The sequence below is a fragment of the Chaetomium globosum genome, genomic scaffold (assembly GCF_000143365.1).
Source record: "Chaetomium globosum CBS 148.51 scaffold_1 genomic scaffold, whole genome shotgun sequence".
Taxonomy (NCBI): domain Eukaryota; kingdom Fungi; phylum Ascomycota; class Sordariomycetes; order Sordariales; family Chaetomiaceae; genus Chaetomium; species Chaetomium globosum.
In genome coordinates this window covers 5509965-5531811 of record NT_165976.1, presented here as the reverse complement: position 1 = coordinate 5531811, position 21847 = coordinate 5509965, and the positions used below count along the sequence as shown (strand labels likewise).

The 21847-nt window shown below is 57.2% G+C and overlaps 6 protein-coding genes across 6 annotated transcripts; 1 reads left to right on the top strand and 5 right to left on the bottom strand.

Moving 5' to 3' along the window:
- Window positions 1-665: 665 nt before the first annotated feature.
- CHGG_01790 (uncharacterized protein) lies at window positions 666-3456 on the bottom strand (the record flags this gene model as incomplete). The annotated part of the gene is made up of 8 exons (XM_001221010.1): window positions 666-745; window positions 799-859; window positions 1095-1624; window positions 1708-1883; window positions 2355-2775; window positions 2836-3147; window positions 3201-3336; window positions 3424-3456. 8 exons carry the CDS (start codon window positions 3454-3456, stop codon window positions 666-668), a joined length of 1749 nt encoding a protein of 582 aa, XP_001221011.1.
- A 1589-nt stretch (window positions 3457-5045) lies between these two features.
- Window positions 5046-6677, bottom strand: CHGG_01789 (uncharacterized protein; the record flags this gene model as incomplete). The annotated part of the gene is made up of 3 exons (XM_001221009.1): window positions 5046-5978; window positions 6048-6557; window positions 6645-6677. 3 exons carry the CDS (start codon window positions 6675-6677, stop codon window positions 5046-5048), a joined length of 1476 nt encoding a protein of 491 aa, XP_001221010.1.
- A 376-nt stretch (window positions 6678-7053) lies between these two features.
- On the bottom strand, window positions 7054-8161 carry CHGG_01788 (uncharacterized protein; the record flags this gene model as incomplete). The annotated part of the gene is made up of 3 exons (XM_001221008.1): window positions 7054-7613; window positions 7954-8056; window positions 8129-8161. The coding sequence occupies 3 exons, from the start codon at window positions 8159-8161 to the stop codon at window positions 7054-7056; spliced, it is 696 nt and encodes a 231-aa protein (XP_001221009.1).
- A 420-nt stretch (window positions 8162-8581) lies between these two features.
- On the bottom strand, window positions 8582-10378 carry CHGG_01787 (uncharacterized protein; the record flags this gene model as incomplete). Its single annotated transcript, XM_001221007.1, has 3 exons — window positions 8582-8851; window positions 8904-9102; window positions 9168-10378. The coding sequence occupies 3 exons, from the start codon at window positions 10376-10378 to the stop codon at window positions 8582-8584; spliced, it is 1680 nt and encodes a 559-aa protein (XP_001221008.1).
- Window positions 10379-11407: 1029 nt separating this feature from the next.
- On the bottom strand, window positions 11408-13812 carry CHGG_01786 (uncharacterized protein; the record flags this gene model as incomplete). The annotated part of the gene is made up of 5 exons (XM_001221006.1): window positions 11408-12011; window positions 12064-13168; window positions 13224-13457; window positions 13519-13612; window positions 13684-13812. The coding sequence occupies 5 exons, from the start codon at window positions 13810-13812 to the stop codon at window positions 11408-11410; spliced, it is 2166 nt and encodes a 721-aa protein (XP_001221007.1).
- A 1884-nt stretch (window positions 13813-15696) lies between these two features.
- Window positions 15697-20592, top strand: CHGG_01785 (uncharacterized protein; the record flags this gene model as incomplete). Its single annotated transcript, XM_001221005.1, has 4 exons — window positions 15697-16011; window positions 16098-18654; window positions 18709-19634; window positions 19690-20592. The coding sequence occupies 4 exons, from the start codon at window positions 15697-15699 to the stop codon at window positions 20590-20592; spliced, it is 4701 nt and encodes a 1566-aa protein (XP_001221006.1).
- Between the last annotated feature and the right edge of the window lie 1255 nt (window positions 20593-21847).

The following is a 21847-nucleotide window of genomic DNA, read 5'->3' as shown; positions in this document are numbered from 1 at the left end:
CTGGCGCATAATGGTTGCCCTGCCGCGGAACGGTTAGCAATGCCCAGCTCCGGCAACTAAACAAAAAGTAGTCGTGCAAACTGGGGATGCTCACCTGGCTGTTGGTGCCAGAGCTCTTGTAGGAGTATCCCTTGTCAGACATGATGACGATCGGGGTCAAATTGACAGATGCAAAGCTGATGCGAAACGCTGGAAGATGTTGACGACGATGGAATGAGAGTGAGTTGTGGAAACCAAGAGCTCTTCGCTGGTAGGCGAGTGCCGGATTATATAGAGCAGCAATTGGACTGTTTGTTAGTGGCCTGAGGGCCACCCCCCCACATGCGGGGGCCTTCCCTGACCACGACAAGCTTGCGCGGGCAGGTAGGGTCGAGACGAATGGATCTCGGGTTAGCGCACCTGCAGAATCTCCCCGCATTACTTGCTTATTGTTGGAAGGTATCCCGTTCGGGTTGGAAGGGACCAAATCGTTTTGGTACCCCCGGCACCCACATGACCCTCGAATGCCTTTCCTGCTCACCGCCTCCTAATGATCGGCTAGTGATCAGGTGCGTGGAGGAGACCGCCCAGCGGCGAGTTCGAGAAAGGCAATGGCAAATCTAGGGTATATTTCTATCGCAGCCATGGCTGGGCATACCCACGGTAGTCTATATACAGCCGCAACTCTATAGTTTCCCATCCGCCTGCTCATCCTCGAGCTCCTCCAGGTACTTCTCCGCGTCCAACGCCGCCATGCAACCGGTGCCTGCAACCCGTTAGTAACGCAAACCACTCCACCTCGGCAAGGAGCGAACATACCCGCGCTGGTGATCGCCTGCCGATACCTCTTATCCTGGACATCCCCCGCCGCAAACAACCCCTTGACGCTAGTAAGGGTAGAGCCGGGAATCCGTGCGGACGTAACCCTCGGCGTCAGTATCCAGCTGCCCCTTGACGAGGCTCGTAGCCGAGGTCGTGGCCCGACAGGCGTAGAACAGCCCATTGGTCCTCGAGGGTCTCCTCGAGCGCCGGACACGACATCCTTGACGACGAGGTGAGCTCATCAGCCCCTTGTCGTCGCCCTTGACCTCGACGCCGACCGTGTTGAAGCGCACCGTGACCTTCTTGTTGGCCAGCAGGCGGCGGGCCATGATGCTGCTGGCGCGCAGCTTGTCGCGGCGCACCAGCACGGTGACGTGACTGCCGTACTTGGTCAGGAAGATGGCCTCCTCGGCGGCCGAGTCGCCGCCGCCGATGACGACAAGAGGCTTGTTGCGGAAGATGGGCACCGCGCCGTCACACACGGCGCAGGCCGAGATGCCGTTCTGCCAGTACTTGTCCTCGCCGGGCAGGCCCAGCCGGCGGGCGGACGCGCCCGTGGCGAGGATCACGGCGTCGGCGGTCATGACGGTGTCCGGGCTCCACTCGGTCGAGTACTCAAACGGCCGCTTCGACAGGTCCAGCTTGCCGACCGTCTCGCTCACGATGACGGTGCCGAACCGCTCCGACTGCGCCCGCATCTTGTCCATCAGCTCCTGGCCCGTCACGGCCTCGGGGAACCCCGGGAAGTTCTCGACTTCGGTCGTTGTCGTCAGCTGGCCGCCCGCCGCCACGCCGTTGGCCATGAAGCCCTCGTACAGGACGGCTATCAACAGGTTAGTTAGTGTTTCTACTGGGAAACGGTAATCTCTCTAGGGAGAAGGGATGAAGGGATCGCGTGATGCTTACGCTTCAGCTCGGCGCGGGCCAGGTAGATGGCGGCGGTGTGGGCGGCCGGCCCAGAGCCGATGATAACGACCTTGCTGTGCATCCTCCGCTTGCCGATGGTGTGGATCTCGCTCTGGTAGTAGGGGGTGCTCTTCTGGGAGAGCGTTGCGGCAGCAGCTACGGAGAGTCCACTGGCGCTGGAGCGGAGGGTGCGTCTTAAGTATGAGGCGAACAGCTTGGCGGTTTGCGGCTGTGGGCGGGGAGCGGGGCTTTGTCAGGGGGAGCGAAGTCGGGGCTTCTGGGCGCTTCTCTTATTTCTTTTATTAAATAAAACCTTCTTCTAAGGCGGTGCTTGATTCCAAACCAGCGCGTTTTTATTTTACTCAGCCAGGGGCGGGACAATGCATGAACGTGGGGTCGTCCCAAAAAATGGGATTTGGAGGGGCACGAGGGGCAAGGCAGGGGTCTCTTCAACATTGGTCCCTGAATGTGGGTTAGGGTTAACCAATGGCTACATTGCTCGGCATATACCTACACCAGTACTACACTCCGACACAGATCACAGCTTGCTCTGGTCCTCCTGAGGAACAGTGACGACCACTTTCCCCCACGTCCCTCTGCTACCCAGGGCCTTTAGCGCGTCAGGGATGGCCTCGAGCCCGACATACTCCTTGTCCGTAAACTCGGTGCCCCTGAACTTGCCCTTGGCGATCAACTTCATGATCCCCTGCCACACCGTCACCACCGTCTCCTTCTCGTGGACGGCATACTGCCCCCAGTGAATGCCCACAAGGCTGATGTTCTTCAGGAGCACCTTGTTCATGGCCACCTTCTCGATGGTGCCCGCGGCGAACCCGACAATTAGGATACGACCATTCCAGGAGGTGCACTTTGTGCTCTTGTCGACCATGCCCACGGGGTCGTAGACGATGTCGACACCCCTGCCCTTGGGCGTCAATTTCTTGACCAATTCGGGCCACTTTGGGTCTCGGTAGTCGACGACGTGATCTGCGCCGAACGCCTTGGCTACTTGGAGCTTACGTTCGGTGCCTGCTGTGGCGATGACAGTCGCACCAAAAGCCTTTGCGACTGTAAATGTGTTGGTTAGCGTGTGGTGGGCGACGCCTAGGTCCGTAGGTCATAACAAACTTTGAACAGCTGCAAGCCCAACGCCTCCAGCCGCAGCATGGACGAGCACATAGTCGCCTGCTTTGACTCCGGCACGGACAACCAGCGCACCGTAACTTGTGGGGGCCGTCACAAACAGTCCCGCCGCCTCCTTGTAGCTCCAGCCCTCGGGGACAGCCAGCATGCTGACTTCCTTGGCCACACATTTGGTGGCATATGCCCCCTGGGTGGCTCCGAAGACTCTGGAGCCGACGGGGAACTTGGGGTTCTTGGAGTTGGCGGGCGTGGCCAGCACGATGCCCGCGAACTCGGCGCCAGAAACCCAGGGGAAGGCTATCTCAAGTTAGTCCAATTGATCAATAATTCTTGGAGTGCGAGTTTCTTACGCGGCTGGTGCTGATATTTGCCTTGGATTTGCAGGATATCAAAGAAGTTTGTTGCTGCTGCGTGGACCTCGATGAGATAGTCATCCGGGGCCGGCTTGGGGTCCGCCAGCTCCGTCACCTTGAGCTCATGGGCAGCCTATCAACGGTTAGTTATGCGCCATGCATCTTGTAAACCCACGATAAATAAATCAACAAAACAGCCGCGATATGTTGACGCGCTTACCTTGACGTAACTCGCTACTTGAATACCTCGCATCTTGAACGCTGAAGCTCGAAAATAAAAGACGATTTAACGGATAACGGAGTGGCAATTGGGATGGCAGCCAGGGGTGTGTTTGGATGAAATGTGTAATCAAGTAGAGCAAATAAACACGATGGGACTAATAACAAGAGGTTGGGAAACTACACGCTTACCCCAGACTTTCCCCATCTTATACGTTCCATGTTCGGCCCCTGTTCGTTCGTTCGTTCGATACCGAACCCGCGGGGCATCTTTCCCGAGCCGAGGTAGCTGGCTGATTAATACTGATTGGTTGATTATTTGGTGTTGACCCACCAGCGCCGATCTTCTTGGCAGACGCGATCTCGAACCCACAAAGCAAGACTGACATCTTTCAAGCCTCAACCGCATCTTCAACCAGCCGACAATACAACAACTCGGCAACCGATCTCAATAACCACACCCCGAACGCCTGAAATCTACACAGACACCAAACCTACACCCCCTGAACCGAGACACTCCCAACAAAACACACCACCCTCCCACAAACCGCCGCCATGGCGACGACCGACACCCTCGCGGGCGGCACACCCACTACCTCCTCCCTCGCCTCCCGCCTCCTCACGCACAGCGCGCCCAGCTACACCTTCACCTTCACGCCCTTTCTCCAGCGCACCTACCAACACAGCCTCCCCGCCGACCGCCCCATCTGCAAAGCCTTCCTCTCGGGCTCCTGCCCGCTCAAATCACACTGCCCCGACCGACACACCACCCCCTCCGGCACCAACACCACCTCCACCACCACCACCCACGGCCGCGACGGCGGCGGCGGCGGGTTCGGCTCGCTCGTGTGCAAGCACTGGCTCCGGGGCCTCTGCAAAAAAGGCTCCAGCTGCGAGTTCCTGCACGAGTACAACCTGCGCAAAATGCCCGAGTGCAACTTCTTCGTTCGCAACGGCTACTGCAGCAACGGCGACGAGTGCCTGTACCTGCACATCGACCCGTCGTCGCGGCTGCCGCCCTGTCCGCACTACGAGCGGGGGTTCTGTCCGCTGGGCCCGCGGTGCGACAAAAAGCATCTGCGGCGGCGGTTGTGTCCGTATTATCTGGCCGGGTTCTGTCCCGATGGGAGGGGGTGCCGGGTCGGGGCGCACCCGCGCTGGCCGAGGGAGGGGGAGTTGGAGAAGCCGCGGGTGAAGGAGGAGAGGCCGAAGGAGGAGGTGACGGCGGAGGAGAGGGAGAGGGAGAGGGAGAGGGAGCGGGAGATGCAGATGCAGAGGGATATGGAGAGGGGGAGGGATAGGGATGGGGAGAGGGGGCATGATGGGCGGCGTGGGGATCGGTTTGGCGGCGGCGGTGGTGGGAGAGGAGGGAGGTGGAGAGGCGGGAAGGGTGGCCGGTTTCGGGGAAGGGGCCACTAGATAGGGGGTTCTTCACGAGCTCGTCCACGGTATTAGGCACCAGTTATAGATTGCAGGGGTTATTGGCATCCATTGCCTTTGATATTTGCGTTGACTCTCATTCTTGTTCTTGAAGAGTCGTGAGGTGAGGTGCTACTTGCTGTTGAGCGAAGTGAGACGCGCCAGCCATATATACTCCAAACCATGATAAATGAACTACAGTGTTCAATCAGTCCTCCTCCAGACATTTGAGTCCCCGACTTGCTCCAAAGGCGGCACCGCAACAAACGAATCGCTCCCTGCTTCATCGCTCCTTGCCGACTTGGGGCTGCCGAACGTGGACGACCCGTTGCCCTGCCATGTTGCCAGCTCTTTCACGCGTCTGATCCCCATCATCCATGACACCAATCCCTTCGGCACCCACCGGCCGACAAACCCGTATATGTTGGCCCCCAACCCGACCTGCACCGTCCCGTTCGTGAGCGACCCATCAATGACGTCAAACACGGCATTATGTAGCTCCTTCAACGAGCTGCCCCGCATCCCCCGTATCCGCCCAGCGCCAATGGCCGACCCGGACTGCGAGACAAAATTCTTCCCGTACGCGTGCCGCGCCGAGTCGGGCCAGGGCAATGCCTCGGCATCTTCTGGCGCCGTGAGCAACCCGTGGGGCTGAAGCAGGCGGGAATTTGCCGCCGGCGTGAAGCCCGCAAAGTCAAACGTGCCCAGCTGCATGTGCGTTACGGGGATTCCGAGTGGCCGAAGCTCGCCCGTCAGCACTTCGGTGAAGGCCGAGAGGGCGGAGCAGATGGTCGCTTCGGGAGCGTGGAAGGGTGGGTTGATGGATGAGATGATGGACGGCGTGAAGACGAGGACTTTGGGGCTCGGCCGTTCCTTGTCCGACGGTGGGCTGAGGCGCGCGGTGAGAAGGGGGAGGAAGGCTTGGATAGTGAGGATCGGCTGGAGGAGGTGGGTGTTGAAGAGGTCGGCGAAGCTCGACGGCGGGATGGTCGCGATGGGCGAGGTCTGGTAATTGAGCGACGGGATGAGGATGACAGCCTTGAGCAATAGATGGTGCCGCTTGCCGTTGGGGATGGCGGCGTGAGTAGACTGGAGGTAGCGGGCGAAGGTGTCGATGGAGGTACCGGTACTCGGGGGCTAGGGGTGGTCAGTCTAAACCCGGCATGTGATTGAAAGCGGGGTGGAGGAGGGGGAGGGGTAACCTACATCGGTGATATCGATGCTCAAAGGCCGGATGTCTGGTCGCGCTAGGTGCTGAATCATAATCTCATCCTCATGGCTGTTGGCTACGACGAAGACAACGAATCCTTTGCGCTCTAGGTCTAACGACAGCGACCTCGTCAAGGGCAGCGCCGGGGAACCAGCGATAACCACCACATCCATCCGGCCACCACTGCGGGAGCGCCTAGCGCGCCTAGTTTTTGACCACCGCGCCGTAGTCTTGTATGTCCGGTAGGCAATGAAGCCGGTAGTCACGACGACAAAACCGACCAAGACCCTGTTTCTGGAGATCCAGTTCTGGACCCTTTCGAGGGCGGATGCCGGCACGGTTATGACTGACGGCGGAGGGGTCGGCCGTGGGCGGAACTGCTCGGGCACCCATTGCGAATTGGCGATAGTATCTCGGAGTGTTTCTGCTATTTGTTCGACATGTTTATCTACGTAGTCGGCCACATTGCCCGAGTATTTTCGGATATCGTTCGGTAGGGACGATAGCTAGAATGGTGGTGGGTCAGTACCTATCGTGGATGGGATTCGTAGATTGCCTCTGAAGGCGGAATGCGGGGTGGTGAGGAGTCATACCACGTCTAAGAACGCCTGATCGTCCGCGGACATGGTGGTGGCGGAATGGGTACAGCTCCCTGTATTGTTACTCGGCCTGCGACTCGAAATGCGCGTTCAAGGTAAAGCCAATGAGCTGCTAGGTATTGCGGGTTGCGAAGGTTGAAAATGCTGCCTTTATCGGCCCGTGGGTTGGTGGTGGTTATCCTTATCAGGCGTCTCGGCACACGCCATTGCTGAAGACGGGTCCACAGAATTGATTGGCCGTCAAGGTATTGCCTGATTAAGTTAGCCAGGTGGGATAGTTTATGTCGTTTACAAATTGTTAATTATCGCAATTCAACTCATCCATATCTTCTAATAACGATCCTATCAAGCTCAATGCTAAATCAAGGATTGAAAGGCTTAAACACACAGCCCCCTCCCAAATCTAAAGCTTTCTAGCCACCACCCTCAACCGCACATAACTCAGCATATACCCACCCCCCGGCTGACTACAAACCACCTCCAACACCTCGACCACCTCCCTTATACACTCCTCCCTCTCCCCCTCCGGCAACACCTCAAACCACTTCTTCCCCATCAACCTCACCCACCCCTCCACCCCGCCAACATCCGCCACCGTCGGCCGCCACTCCCTCTCCACCCTCTGCACCTCCCACCCCCCCACCGTCCCCTCCAAAAACCCCTTCACCCACTCCTCGTCCGGAAAAAACCACGGGTCCGCCGCCGCCGCGCGCGCCACCCCGACGCGCCGCCCCACCGCCGAGAGCAGCGCCGCCCGCACCTCGGCCACGTTGCCCAGCCCGCCCATCTCAAAGGCAAAGGTGCCGCCGGGCTGGAGGGCGGTGCTTACGCCGCGGAACACGGCTTCGCGTGTGGACGGTGCCGAGAGGATCCAGTGCAGGGCGGCGTTGGAGAAGGCTTTGGTGAAGGTTGAGGGGGGGAGGGTGGTGGTAGTGGAGGTGGGGAGGGTGGTGAGGTCGAGGACTGGGACGTGGTGGGTGAGTGACTGAGTGGCGGGTGTGGGTGGTGAAGGTAAGGAAGTAGGTACATAATGTCATGGGGGGGTAGATGGGAAGAAGGCGAGCCACCGGCTTACCTTCAAAAGTGCATTGTTGGCGAGCCCCTCGGATTCAGCGCTGCTTTGGCGGCGGCGATCATGGCCGGGGAGCTGTCGATGCCATGTACCCGTGTGCAGATTTTCGCCATCTCCACATCAAGGACGCCGTCTGGGAGGTAACGTAAGCTTGGGTGTCAGGTCCTGGCAAGGCCGAGTGTAGAGTAGGTATTATTGAGAGGGAATACTGATGTAGGGGAGAGAACCAACCTCCACAGCCAACGTCGAGGATCACGTCGTCTTTCTGCGGATCCAGCCATTGCATGACCTTGGTGGCCAGCTTGGGGACGAACGATGCCGCATTCTGGTAGGCCTACTTGTTGTTAGTTATTCAGCTTCGACAGTAGGAATTCCGCAAGTTGGGGTAACTGAGAGGGCCGGTTACGTCAGAAGACCAGTTATCTTTTTGTTCTGCCATGGTTATGCGTCTGCGGAAGGTGTCCGAGGGAAGTAATTGATGGTCTGCGGGGAAATGTAGAAGGAAGGTCTGGGATATTTGGGGTCTTTATATCCGTAAACCAACAGGGCTGCCAAAGTCCCAGCTCGTGTTTCGGTCGCAGCTGGGGAAGCATGGGTTGGGAGAGTGATCACAAAAACGCCGATGTCGGCGCTTCAGGGGCGGCCACCACTCGTCGCGACAAGCATATCGATCATGTACTAGTCTCAGAGGAAAACATCATGATGGCAGCAATTGTTAAAATAATGCGGTAACGGAGCTATGGCTGGCTCCAAATCATCGCTCCTGGTTCGCCGCCCGTCCGTGGCCCTCCGATATCCCGCCGCTTGCCGCAGCCTACTCACCTAGAGCACCCCTTTCACATTCCTCCGGATATTCTAATTAATCGAGCTCATCCAGATCCATTAGCTGGTATTTCTCGTTCCCAAGCCCGTCCTCCACCCTTTTCATGATCGCGAGGACTTTCTCCTCTTCCAGCCGCCGCCCTATTACTTGCACACCCACAGGCAACCCGTGCATGCGCTCGGCATCGTAGTGTTTGTAAGCGCCTCGCGCCACTCGGTTCAGGTTCTTCGTGCTGAAAGAGGTGGGTAGCTGGTCCAGCCCCTTGTGCACGTGCGTGATGGGAAGGACACCGGCCGAGTAGTCGAGCTGTAACCATAAGCATGAGTCAACGAGATCAAGCTGCTCCACGGCGACTTACCAGGTTGAACAAGAATGTGTATCCACAGCTGCTCACAGCATCCCGCATCCCGTCATGCGGTACCGCAGGCGTGGCATTCGGCGGCGAGATGATCACATCCAGTCCCTGCTCGTCCCACCACTCAAACCAACTCGCCCGGTACGCCTCTCGCTGGCTGACCAGCTTCCAGTTTTCGAAGGCCGACTGCGCCCGCCAATGCCTGACCAGCCCCTGCCCAAACGTTGATCCCGCTGTACGTATTTTACCCACAGGTAGTAGATATACCTGAATGGCGACCACAGCCCAGCCAGCCTCCTCATTTGTGTAGCCCCGGCATCGAGCCACTCTCCAGGCCGCCGGAACGACTCAAACATCTGGCATCCGTCGGCATTCAACAGCATCGACGCAAGCCTCAGCCCCTCATACATATCCGGGGTCCCCTCCACTTCGACAATCTCACACCCTTGACTCCTCAGCGCCTCTTCAGCCATGCTCAGCGCCCTCGCACACGCAGGGCTCGGGTCGACCACGCCATCCGTCCTCAACACACCCACCCTCAGCTTCCGCGCGGCGGTCGCAAACTCCCTCTCCACCTCCCCCCTCCACGGCAGCGGATGCACCGTATAGTCGTACCTCCACGGTTCCATCTCTCCCAGCACCGCGCGCGTAAAGTATGTCAGATCCCCCAACGTCCTCGCCATCGGGCTATACACGCTCGGCACGCCCTCCTGGCCGGGCATGCTCGTCGCGATCCCCGCCTTCGGCCACCGCCCCGTCGAGCAGCGAATCGAATAACACCCCGCAAAATGCGCCGGCACCCTCACACTCCCCGCCACATCACTCCCAATCCCCAATCCTTTCCCCCCATCGCCAGCAGCGCCGACTCCCCCCCCAGTACTCCCCCCCGGCGAATAATCCGCATTATGCGGATTGCGACAGCGCCCCCACAACTCATTCGCGCTCTCAAAACTCAACAGCGAAATCGGCAAATTCGTCTTCACATACGGCACGGCGCCCGCATCCTTCAACATCCTCACCATCGGCCCATCCCGCGCCGCCCTCCTACCCGCGAACCCCGAGTACCCCACGGTCGCATCATAGCCGCCCACCACGACCGTATCCTTCAAGCTGACCGGCACGCCCGCCAACGGCCCCGCCAGATTCACCGCCCCCTCCCCCTCAACACCAACACCACCCCCCGCCTCCGCCGCCACCACCCACCTCTCCGCATCGGGCAGCAGGATCTCGGTCAGACAATTCGTGCGCGCGTGAGCCTTCAGCGCCAGTCGGCCGTAGGAGCGCAGGACGGCGAGGGCGGTGAGGGAGCCGCCGGCGTGGACGGAGGCCACGAGCGATTCGATGGGCTGGGTGAGGATGGCCTTGTCGGCCGGGGTCAGTGGGCCGTGGTAGGCGGAGAGGGAGGCGGCGAGGCGCCCGCGCTCGGTTTGTTTGGTGCGGCAGTCGCGGCGGTGGTGGAGATAGTCGAGGAGGAACATGGTTTTTTTGGCTGTTTCTCTTTTGCTTGATTTGTTGTTGGGTGTGTCTGTGTGTGTGTGTGTGTGTGTGTGTGTGTGTGTGTGTGTGTGTGTATGTGTGTGTGTGTGTGTGTGTTTGTGAGTGGGTATGGGTGGGTGGGTGCGTGTGTGCGTGCCTTTTTTGATTATGGGGCGGTGGTCATGAGTATCTATGTATGTGCCTGGTTGGGTTGTGGTTGGAGTGGTGATGTGGTGGTGGTGGGGGTTGCAGAGTGGTAAGGCAGCAATGCGAGGGAGGTTAGGTTAGGTAGGTGGGTTGTCCGGGTAGATCTCGATCCCGCCTCCTCGGGTGGCTTCTGTTACAGTCCGGGGTTGCACGACGCTGGGTCCGGGACGCCGAGACTTGAAGGAAATGTTTGTTTGGTTCAAAAAGTGATTGGAATGGCAGGAGAGACCGGAAACAAGTGCACCCAACTGGTGTAAGTGATAAGATAGCGGGAGGCAGGTGATGTGTGGGGAAGCGGAGCCCGACGGCAGGCTTCCCCGCATACCGGACCACTCCGCTTTGCCCGTTCCGATAAGGCCCCACCCAGGCCGGGTGCTTGAGCCGCTAAGAGCCGATTCCCAGCGCCTCCCCGCCCCCTGTTTTGGGGTCAGACGTGGCGGGGCACGGGGGCTCGGGGGACGAATATCTGAGATGTGCTGGCCGGCGTTCTGTTAAAATTTGATATCGCTCATATTTTGATCCTACAGATGTACCGAGGTAAACAGCGACATAATTCTCGACTCAGATGTCAGTCGCAAATTAACAATCCGAGGTCGAGTAAACCGAGCAAACCATGCGCTCCCTGACAGCACCGCCAAATGCAAGGCAAACCTGCTGCCCACTCTGGATCAACATAACGAGAGGCTTTGCCGGAAACTCGCCCGGCTCAGGGCAAACCGTACCAATTCCAGTTGCCCGCCAGTCCCATATCGTAACGCCATCCCTTCCTCGTATGTTATACACGCATTTGGCCTCCCATCCTTCAAAGTCCCTACAGCAACCCGTCATGTGCTGGACTCCTCGTTTTTGTTACTAGGCTGCGGCCCTCCACTGACGAGCGTGGGCGCAATCCGTCTCCGCTTCGAATTGTTACCCGAAGGTTCATCCGCCTCATCCTCGGTCTCCCGCTTAGTGCCCGTGGGCGCGGTAAACGAAGCCCGGGGAGTCTCGGGCGGCGTCGTGATGGGGAGGCCGACAACCTTGCTCGAGTTTGTGGCTGCTATGCTGGGCACCTGTCCCGATATCAAGGGCGGGTTGGTAAGAACGCCTGTCTGCGAAGCTGATACAGACGAGTTCGAGCTGGACCGTGCTGGCGACCCCGCGCGCGGATTGACAAAAGAAGCCGTTACCGTCGGCGGCGACGGTGCCGTGAGCGAGCTGACCGAGTCCCAGTGTCTATGATGGGACCCGTTCGGGAACGGCGAGGGCGGGGCAAATACTGACGTCGGGGTAGGCACGGGTGTGTTCTGGTTGGACGCAGTGGCGACAGAGGGCTTAGGAGGCCCAAGATCTCCGGTATAGACGGTGCCAAGTTCGCCGGGGGCGAACGACAGGGTCGAACAGAACCCATCCGAGGATGATATAAGCAGCGTCAACCCGTCACTCGACCTATTAACTGTGTCAGCATCGGTCTCTCACCAATAAGAACCAAAAGACCTACCATGTCAGATCTGTGAACGTGGCGCAATGCAGATTGCTCACCACACAAATAGGCGTATGTTGCTGCGTATCATACAGCAAGACCGAATCCTGGGTTGCCACGGCGTACACCATCCGATACGGCAACGCGAACACGGACTTTGGCCCCTGACCTTGTACACTGGTTTCCAAGCTCAGAGTCTTCGAAGAAGTTGAAGCCTCTACCAATGCCGGCGGCGGCGGTGGCTCCATGACTGATGGGGCCGGTGAAGGCTTGGCCAGGGGCTCCGGGAGGGACGGAATGGGCTCCTCGGCAGAGGAGCTATCGATAGTGATGTTTTTGGTGACGGGAGGGGACTGTCTTAGGGTATAGACAATTGGTGAGCAACGCACAGCAACAGAGGGCTTCTTGTGGCCCGGTAAATGCGCGATCGGAGGCTTGTTGATACCACCACGAGTGTATATGTAAACGGTGTTGATGACCTCATACGTGGGCTTCGAGCCCTCCATTTGGTGCTGGGTCTGGTACTGCCCGGCGGGGGTGAGAAGAAGACTTCCATCGGGAGTAAATGTCAATCTCCGGAAAAACGAAGTGAGGGTCTCGTTGGCGTAGAGGCTGGCATTTTTCATGCCCAGACCCATGCCGTTGAGGTGCGGCTTTGGGGAGGCTTCGATCGGCATCACAGCCGGCAGAGGCATCGACGGGGCGGGCGAAACGGAACGCCTAGATGACGAGAATGACGTCCTCCGGCTGTGGGTGATCACGCTCGGAGGGTTCATCGGTAGTGCAACCGACGTCGGAGTCCCCGGGGCGGAGGGGACAGGCGAGCCAATTGCGACCCCCGGCACGGCATCGATCGCCGCGAGGACCGACCGGTAACCTATATCGGGCGGTGCCGGACTGCTGGAGGAGATCCGCCGGGGGGGTAGGTCGGTCTTGGCATGGCTCGCGAGCTTTGAGGGTTTGTCGTCGTGGTTGTGGAGGGTGTACTGTCCGTCCTTCGTCCTCAAGGAATAGATGTGCACGGAACGGTCCGATGATTGTGTGGCGATGTACTCGTTCAACGGGTCCCACGCGACGCCCTGGACATAATGGCTGTGTTCGGCAATCTGACGGACAAGAGTCCCTAGGATATTCAATTAGCAAGCCTTCCCCATCTTGGTGTCAGGAGAGTAACCCACCTGTCCCTGCGTTGTAGATCCGCGCCACGTTGTCCATGCTTCCAATGATGAAGAACGACGCATCTGGCGACCATGCAAGGTCATAGATTTCCGTCCCAAGCGACCGACACATATGCTTTGTCCGCCATGTCTCCTTGTCGTCGAGGCCCTCTGAGCCAAACGTCGGGTGGTGGGTGTCGGACCGGACCCATAAGATCACGTTCCCATCATCGCCAGCGGATGCGAGGACCTCGCCTAGGGGATGTCAGTATACCTCCGGGATAGGTACTAAACCATGCACTGGGATCTTGCTTACCCTTAGGAGCCCAGCGAACGACATTTACTGCCTGGGTGTGTTTCGCGAGCGTCGCTATGTAGTCGACCTTTTGTTCGGCGCCATCCTCTTCTATCTTCCACAGCTATCGCTGTATTAGCGAGGGACCCGGGGAAGGTCAGGGGCGCAGCGCGGTAGGCCACCTACCCGAACATTGTTGTCTCCGGCGCCCGTCGCCAATCGGCCTTTGCCATTGGGTTCGAAATGGGCCGAGTAGATTGGGTAGGGGTTGTTGTTATCGTGATGCCAGTTTATGATTAACGGAGTTGCCTTCATTATGAGGACGGGCCGGCTGCAACGCCGTTGTCATGGAAGTGATATTGCTTTCTACCACTTCCGACTCGCAGCTGTGGTCTAGGCCTGAATGATGATCGGTGGAGGATGGTCGAATCGAGAGAGCGCGATGCTAGGTTAATGAGACAAGCTGAAAAGTGTTGGGGTCTTTCTCGCGAGGTCAATTGGCCAGGAAAACGGCGGGCGTGTTGAGACGGCAAGCCGCCCCGGTCAATACGCGTTTCTGATGTTGGCGCTGGCGGCTGTGTGGCTTGGGTGTAGTCAGACACGTCGGGTGCTTGGAGCCGGGAGCGAAGGATAATAAGCGGGTCTCATCCGGGGTCTCGATGCACGCGGATGAGGCGGACAATCAGATCGATCGTGTTGGTTTGCCGCGAGAGGATGCACTATCTATCATCTGCAGTTGAGTTTACAGGTTTCCGACCGAATTGAAGCTCCTTGCATCCTTGTCTGTCCCCAGCCTTGACCCCCTCGCATGCTTGCGTGGGAATTAGAATAAGCCAATCAGCAAGCTGTAGTACTCTCACGCCCCACTCTAGTTAGGGAGTGGCTAGTGGCGAGCCGTCAACACGAATGCGTGGTTGTGCATTGGTGAAGTCCGGCCTGGACCGTGACACGCTGCAAGTCATCAACACCCGACTTGAACGACGTGATTGGGGCCTTGGTGCCAATCGCATCCCATTGTTCCAGCTCGTCAGAGAAAGGTTGTGCTTCATCTGCTTCATCCCAATAACTCATGGCTTTTACTCATCCCGAGGAAGTGACAGAAAGCAAATGTAGCTGGATAACTATCAACTGTGGCGTATCAAAACACCCCGCCATCCCGTCCTTTGGTCAACCCTTTCCAATCGTTTTCCTTCTAATTTCCAGCTCATCACACCAGTCGTGCCAGTTCATGGCAAGGCTGATGAAGATCCCGCCACTGAAGACGATCAAAAGCACAAGATCCGTGCAGGGCTGACATAACCCTAACCCCCTTTGACGCAATCCGACTCATGCCGAATTGAACCTCTCACTAACTTGCTGGCTGCCAAGGCAGCAAAGGCTCGGAATGTCGAAACTATGCTGCCTGAGTAAAGTTACGCAGGTTGACGCACAGTCAGTGACAGATTTCATAGCAAAAACCTGTAGTTTGTCACGCCGAAGCCTGAATCCCTAGGTAGGTTGCAGAGATGAATCCTCGGACTCGCGGGTTCGATTCGAATTGGACCTTCTCCAATCAGCGAATACGCATTTTTCTTTGCAAATTCTCTCCAGCCACGAGCCCCCCAACCCTTCACTGCCACTTGCTGAGATTGGAAGGTGCTGACCGCCCGCATGCCTTCCGGCAAATCGGATCTGGGCTGTTTTTGACTTTCCTGAGACTGGGCGATCCCACCACTTTGGTCCCGTTCACCGCATGAGTCAACCTCCAGCGACATTACCATCGGCGTGAGAGATGGTTGCCCCCGCTGATTCCGTCTTCTGCGGGGCGCGTAAGCACAAGATAACTTTAAACGTCGGAAAGGATCTGAAAAGTGATGGCTGGCTGAACCTTCTGCCTACTCTTTTCGGTCTCGAGTCTCGATCCTTTGCCAGCCACCAGGTTTGCAACACCAATTGAAACGTGGCCCGGGACTATTCCCCTACCTTTTTACACTGCTCCCCGGCTTGTGAATAGTAGAAATTGCCACGATATTTGAACTTTGAACTTGCCGAGTCTCACTAGTTAGCAATTAACTCGCGATCTAGCCGCCCTCCAACTGCAGCCAAGCCCCGCCACCCTCTCGGAGATAACCCCTACGACACCATCAACAACATCTTTGAACATCGCATCGCACATCGCGGAACGCCAAGTCGCCCTCCTTCGTCGGCCACGGGCTTGCAATGCCGCTTGGTGACAACTCCAACTCGATGCTAAGAGTATTCGAAACCGGAATCGCCCTCATTGGAATCTGCTCTGTCCCTGCACTCGGCAGCACGGTAATCCGCCTCAGGAGAAGAGATGCGAAGCAAGATGTGTACGAAGATGGGGATGGTAAGGCTACGCCCGAGTCGGTGAAAGCTTACTCGGGGAAGCTCCCGAAATCATTCGTTGTGGCTTCGGCGAGTGTTGGCCTCGCCATTTCCATTGCCCTCCTCATCATATCTCCACACGCCAACGACCGTCTGTTGATAGACAGTTTGAGTATCGGGTCCTGGGTAAGTTAAAATGCCGACTGTCTCGGTGTGTGTCTGTGTGTGGGTGTTACATTCGTACCAGCTAAAGTGCTAATGTTTGCCCCCAGGCTCTCCTCTTGTTCCAGGCCGTTGCTATAGCTTCGAGCAGGAGTTCGGTTCATGCCTACCGTCTCGGCATCTACACGTTCTTCTCCGCGATGGCCCTGGCTGGCATTTTCCTCGCCCAGGGCACCACAATTGGTGAATCGCTGTTGCATTCAGCACCCGTGGCTTTCGGCCTCCGTGTGGGTGAGCTGGCCTCGAGCATAACACTCGCTGTTTCGGCCCTTTGCATCCCTAGGAGACCCGACGTCTTCTTCGAGGGCGAGCTGGTGGACCGCATGTACACTGCGTCTGCCTTCCGCCGCTTTACATTTGGCTGGCCAAACAATCTTCTCAATCTTGCTGCGAAGAAGAAAGATCTGGACCTGGCTGACCTTACGCGGCCGGATCACTTCACCCGTGCCACTTGTGTATCTGCCGACTGGAAGGCAAAAAAGACCGAGGGTCAACGCCTTTGGATATCTGTCGTGTTAGCTCACAAGAAATCCTTGATTTTGCAGTGGTCGTTGACTCTTGTCGCCTCGGTCCTGAACTTTGGCCCCCAATGGGTCATTCTGCAGCTCCTGAGGTACCTCGAGGACCGCCAACCGGGCAGCCAACATGGAATCGACGCTTGGATGTGGGTTATCTGGCTCTGCATCGCCATCGTCACGCTGTCCTGGGTGGAAACTTACACCTGGTTCATGTCGTACTCCGAACTTCAAATCCCTGTCCGCGCTCAGCTCTCGGCCCTCATTTTTGAAAAGTCGATGCGTAAAAAAGACGTCAAGGGTGCCGACAAGCCCAAGAAGAAGGTCTCCGAGGATGAAGAGGCCGCATCGGACCGCTTGGCGACAGAGGACGAGGGAGATGACTCGGATGAGCTGAAGAACAGCAAGCAAAGCACGGTTAATTTAATCGGCGTCGACAGCAAGCGAGTATCCGACTTCTCCGCCTTCCAGAACCTCTTTCCGGGCAGTCTTTTCGAACTCATCGTCTCCCTCGTCTTCTTGCTCAACCTCCTAGGCTGGAAGCCACTCCTGGCTGGCTTTTCGGCCATGGTTGCCATCATGCCGGCCAACATCTACTTTTCCAAGCGATATTCCGCAGCGCAGGATCGCCTGATGAAAGTCAGGGACGAGAAGATGGAGGTCGTTAACGAAGCGCTACAGGGGATTCGCCAGATCAAGTTCTCCGCCTTGGAGCCCGAATGGGAGGCCAAGATTAGCACTGTCCGGGAGCGAGAACTCAGTGCCGTCTGGAGCGTCTTCATGAACGATACAATATTGATAGGCTGTTGGGTGACGAGCCCCATCCTTTTATCCGCCATTTCCCTGGCCGTCTACGCCATCGTCAATGGATCCCTAGTCCCGTCGGTGGCATTCGTCAGTCTAGGCGTCTTCAAGTCGCTCGAGATGACCCTGTCTGTCGTCCCAGAGCTGATGACCGATCTAATGGACGCTTGGGTCTCCATCCACCGTATCGAACAATACCTCAATTCCCCGGAGGTGGAAAAGATTTCAAAGGACTCGGACGAGGTGACTTTCGACGATGCTTCCATCGCCTGGCCGTCGGATGAGGACGTGGACGAAGCCGATAAATTCGTCCTCCGCAACATCAATGTCACTTTCCCCAAGGGCGAGTTGTCGGTCATCTCAGGGAAAACCGGTACAGGCAAGAGTCTGATGCTGGCGGCGATTTTGGGAGAAGTCGACCTCCTAGGCGGCACCCTATACGTGCCGAGAGCGCCACCTCTCTCGGAACGCCACGACGACAAGGCACACAAGGGCAACTGGATTATTCCGAATGCAATTGCGTACGTTGCGCAGATCCCTTGGATCGAGAACGCAAGCATCAAGGACAACATTCTGTTTGGGCTGCCCGACGACGACGAGCGGTATAATAAGACGGTCGAGGTCTGCGCGCTGAAGAAGGACCTAGAGATGCTCGACGATGGCGAAAACACCGAAATCGGCGCGAACGGTATCAATCTTAGCGGTGGCCAGAAATGGCGTATCACGCTTGCCAGAGCTGTCTACTCCCGCGCTGGAATCCTCGTCCTCGACGATATCTTCAGTGCTGTCGATGCACATGTTGGCCGCCACATCTTTGAGAAGTGCCTCAACGGAGAGCTGGCCGCCGGCAGGACGAGGATTCTGGTCACCCACCATGTAGCGCTCTGCGAACCCAAGACGAAATTTCTGATGGAACTCGGCGACGGCGGCGTTCTACATGCTGGTCTCCTCTCGGAGCTACGAGAGGAGGGCACATTACAGAAGATCAAAAGCCACGGGCAAACAGCGGATGAGATTGAGGTGGAGGAGTTGGCTACTGCAGTGAACTCTGACATGTCCTCAGTTGAGGAACCCGAACAAGAGGATGCGGATGGGAATAATTTGAAGAAGGTTCCGTCGAAGATCCCGTCCAAGGTGCCCGAGGCGCGCAAGTTTGTCGAGGAAGAGAAACGTGAGCAGGGCGCGGTCAAGAGTCGTATCTACTCGACCTATCTGAGGGATAGTGGCGGGTTTTTCTTTTGGGCGTTTGCGGTTTTGATTTTCATGAGTGTTCAGGGCTTCAACCTTGGTACGTTCCACTGCGGCTCAAGTTTATTCTCGTCCTCATACTGACCATGTCCAGGACGTTCATGGTGGCTCAAGCTTTGGACAAGCAACTACGAGGAGCTGGGCGTTCATCAACAGCGCATTCCCAACGTCTCCAGCGAATACGGATATTCATACACCCAGAGTCTGCGCCAGTCGGTCCACGTCATGTCTGCGCCTTCGGTCACGGTCCAGGGCAGTTTATTCTACTACTTGGGCATTTATGTCCTCTTGGCCGTCATATCTTCCATGATCGGTACCCTGAAGTTCCCGTACATATACCTTGGCTCTCTCCGCGCCAGCCGCAAGCTCTTCGCCAAGTTGAACTTCACCATCCTCCGTGCCCCCATCCGATGGCTAGACACAGTACCGGTCGGCCGCATACTGAACCGCTACACAGCCGATTTTAACACACTCGACTCGCAGCTGGCTAACTCGGTAAGCTTCGGTGCTGGTTCGTTCCTGGGTCTCATGGCAGTCGTCGTTTCCGGCTTCTTCGTGTCACCGTATATCGTCCTACTGGCCTTCTTCCTTCTTCTAATCTGCCTGTACTACGCCATCCGCTATCTTAACGCCGCACGGCCTGTCAAGCGGCTAGAGAGCACGTCGAAGTCGCCCGTCTTCGAGCAGTTCGGCTCTGCCCTCACCGGCGTCACCACCATCCGTGGCTTTGACAAGGCCCAGGTCTACGTGGAGCGCATGTATCGGAAGATTGACGACTACTCAACCGCGACATGGCACCTGTGGCTTTTCAACCGATGGATGGGCTGGCGGATGTCGCTTGTTGGCTCGTTCTTCTCAAGCTTTGTGGCGATTGTCATCCTGCTCACCCCCGACATGGACTCCGCCCTAGCCGGCTTTGCGCTCGCCTTCGCGCTCGACTTTACGAGCTCGGTTACGTGGACTATCCGACTCTATGCGAACCTTGAGCTGAACATGAACGCTGCGGAGCGAATCATCGAGGTAAGGCATGTCCGTTCTGGCCCGAAGGCACTCAAGGCTGACAGCGACGTAACAGTACACCGAGCTGCCGACCGAGGCACTCGACGGCAAAAGTGCTCCTGCTGCATGGCCTACCGAAGGTCGCATCGAAGTCAACGATCTCGTGGTTTCTTACGCACCCGACCTGCCGCCGGTCCTCAAAGGCCTCACTTTCAGCATCAACCGCAACGAGCGCATCGGCGTCGTCGGCCGCACCGGGGCGGGCAAATCGTCCCTCACACTCGCCCTGTTCCGTTTCCTCGAAGCCAAGTCAGGGAGCGTCTTCATCGACGGGCTCGACATCTCCAAGATCAAACTCCACGACCTCCGCTCGCGCCTGGCCATCATCCCGCAGGACCCCGTCCTCTTCTCCGGCACCGTCCGCTCCAACCTCGACCCCTTCGACCACCACAGCGACACCGAGCTCCGCGACAGCCTAGAACGCGTGCACCTCATCGGCGCCAGCACAGGCACGCACACCCCATCCGCCGCCACCACCCCGGTCGACTCCGCCTCCACCTCCACCGCCTCCCCGAAGAACACCAACCCCTTCGCGGACCTCTCATCAGCCATCTCCGAAGGCGGCCTCAACCTCTCGCAGGGCCAGCGGCAGCTGCTGTGCCTGGCGCGGGCCATCGTCGCGCGCCCGCGCGTCATGGTGCTGGACGAGGCGACGTCGGCCGTGGACATGCACACGGACGCGCTCATCCAGCGCAGCATCCGCGAGGAGTTCACCGACGCGACCCTGCTGGTGATTGCGCACCGCCTCAGCACCATTGCGGATTTCGACCGCGTTCTGGTACTGAGTGATGGGCGCGTGGCCGAGTTTGGCACGCCCCGGGAGTTGTGGGAGATGGGGGAGGGGGGCATGTTTAGGGGGATGTGTGAGGAGAGTGGGGAGAGGGAGAAGTTGAGGGCGATTGTGTTTGGGGAGAAGTGAGGGTGGGTTTCGTTTTTTTGTGTGGTTTCATTTGGGTAGGGATAGATAAATGAGGAGGTTTTTCCTTGCGGTGGTTTGGTTTCAGGGATTGATTATCGGTTGATTTCCAGCTGTTATGGCCATTGATTGATTTGGCCGGTGAGGGTCGGGTACTAACCGTTGATTTGAGCTGAGCAACCAACCTAGCCCCTGGCTAAAGTGTTGTTGTTGCAAGGACATGCGAATGGCCAATGGCTGAGATATACGAGTTGTCGTGACACTGCAATCTAACTTTAAAAAGGATGAGAAAAATAGGAAAATAACAAAATCCAAGCGGTGTCTTCCATTCTCTTCGTCCCACGATTGCAATTGAGATGCCCAGACCCCTGAAAATGATTTGCTTGTTTGCGTCCCATCCTTAGCCCCTACTTGGCCCGTTAGCCAAGGGATGTGGGTGAACAATTACACCACCAAGGCTAGAAACCACAGTCGTAATAGCAGGACAAGAAATATGGCATAGAAAGTTATAATCATGAAAAGAATGAGCTTGCTATTTATCCTAGATTGGACTTGGGGATGAATCTTCCAGGGGCACAGTCTAAGAACCCCCCAGTAGACAAACCCCTTCAAAAAGCTCTTGCTACAACTGTTACGAATATCATCTCATTCCAAGTCTCAGCTCGAACTTCCCAATAAAAAATAATTAAAGTCGTTCAGGAGCATGAGTATATCAGCCTCACCAGGGCGAACCTCACGACACAACCCAGACTCCACAACACAACACAGGCCACCACCACAAGACATAGATAAGCCGAGTTTATTTCAGCTGCATAGGTAGAACAAAGCTGCCACAGATTATAATCCTAACAAGCACCACAATGTACCACCCCATGTCCGTGTCCCGTCCTTAGGGGTATTTAGTTTTCCGATCCCCAACACTCCATTCCCCAGTCCACCCACCGTCCACCGTCCCTAACACCATGACGCCTTGCCTCCCATTGCTCACGACTCAGAGCTTTAAGACTCCATCTGACCTGAACGCGGAAGAGCAGATTATAGCAAGAAGCAAGAGCATGGGAAAAAAGAAGAAAAAAGAGGGGAAAAAAGAAGGAAAAAGAAGAAGAAGAAAAAGCAGCAAAAGAGTGTAGTAGAGCCAGCCGTCCCATCAAAGGCCGTCCGTCCATAGCTGCAAAGCGAGATCAGTCCACCCAAGATCAAGGTCTCTTCCCATCTCACATCTCAACCAACGCCCCAGCCCAGGCTACCCCAAATCTTG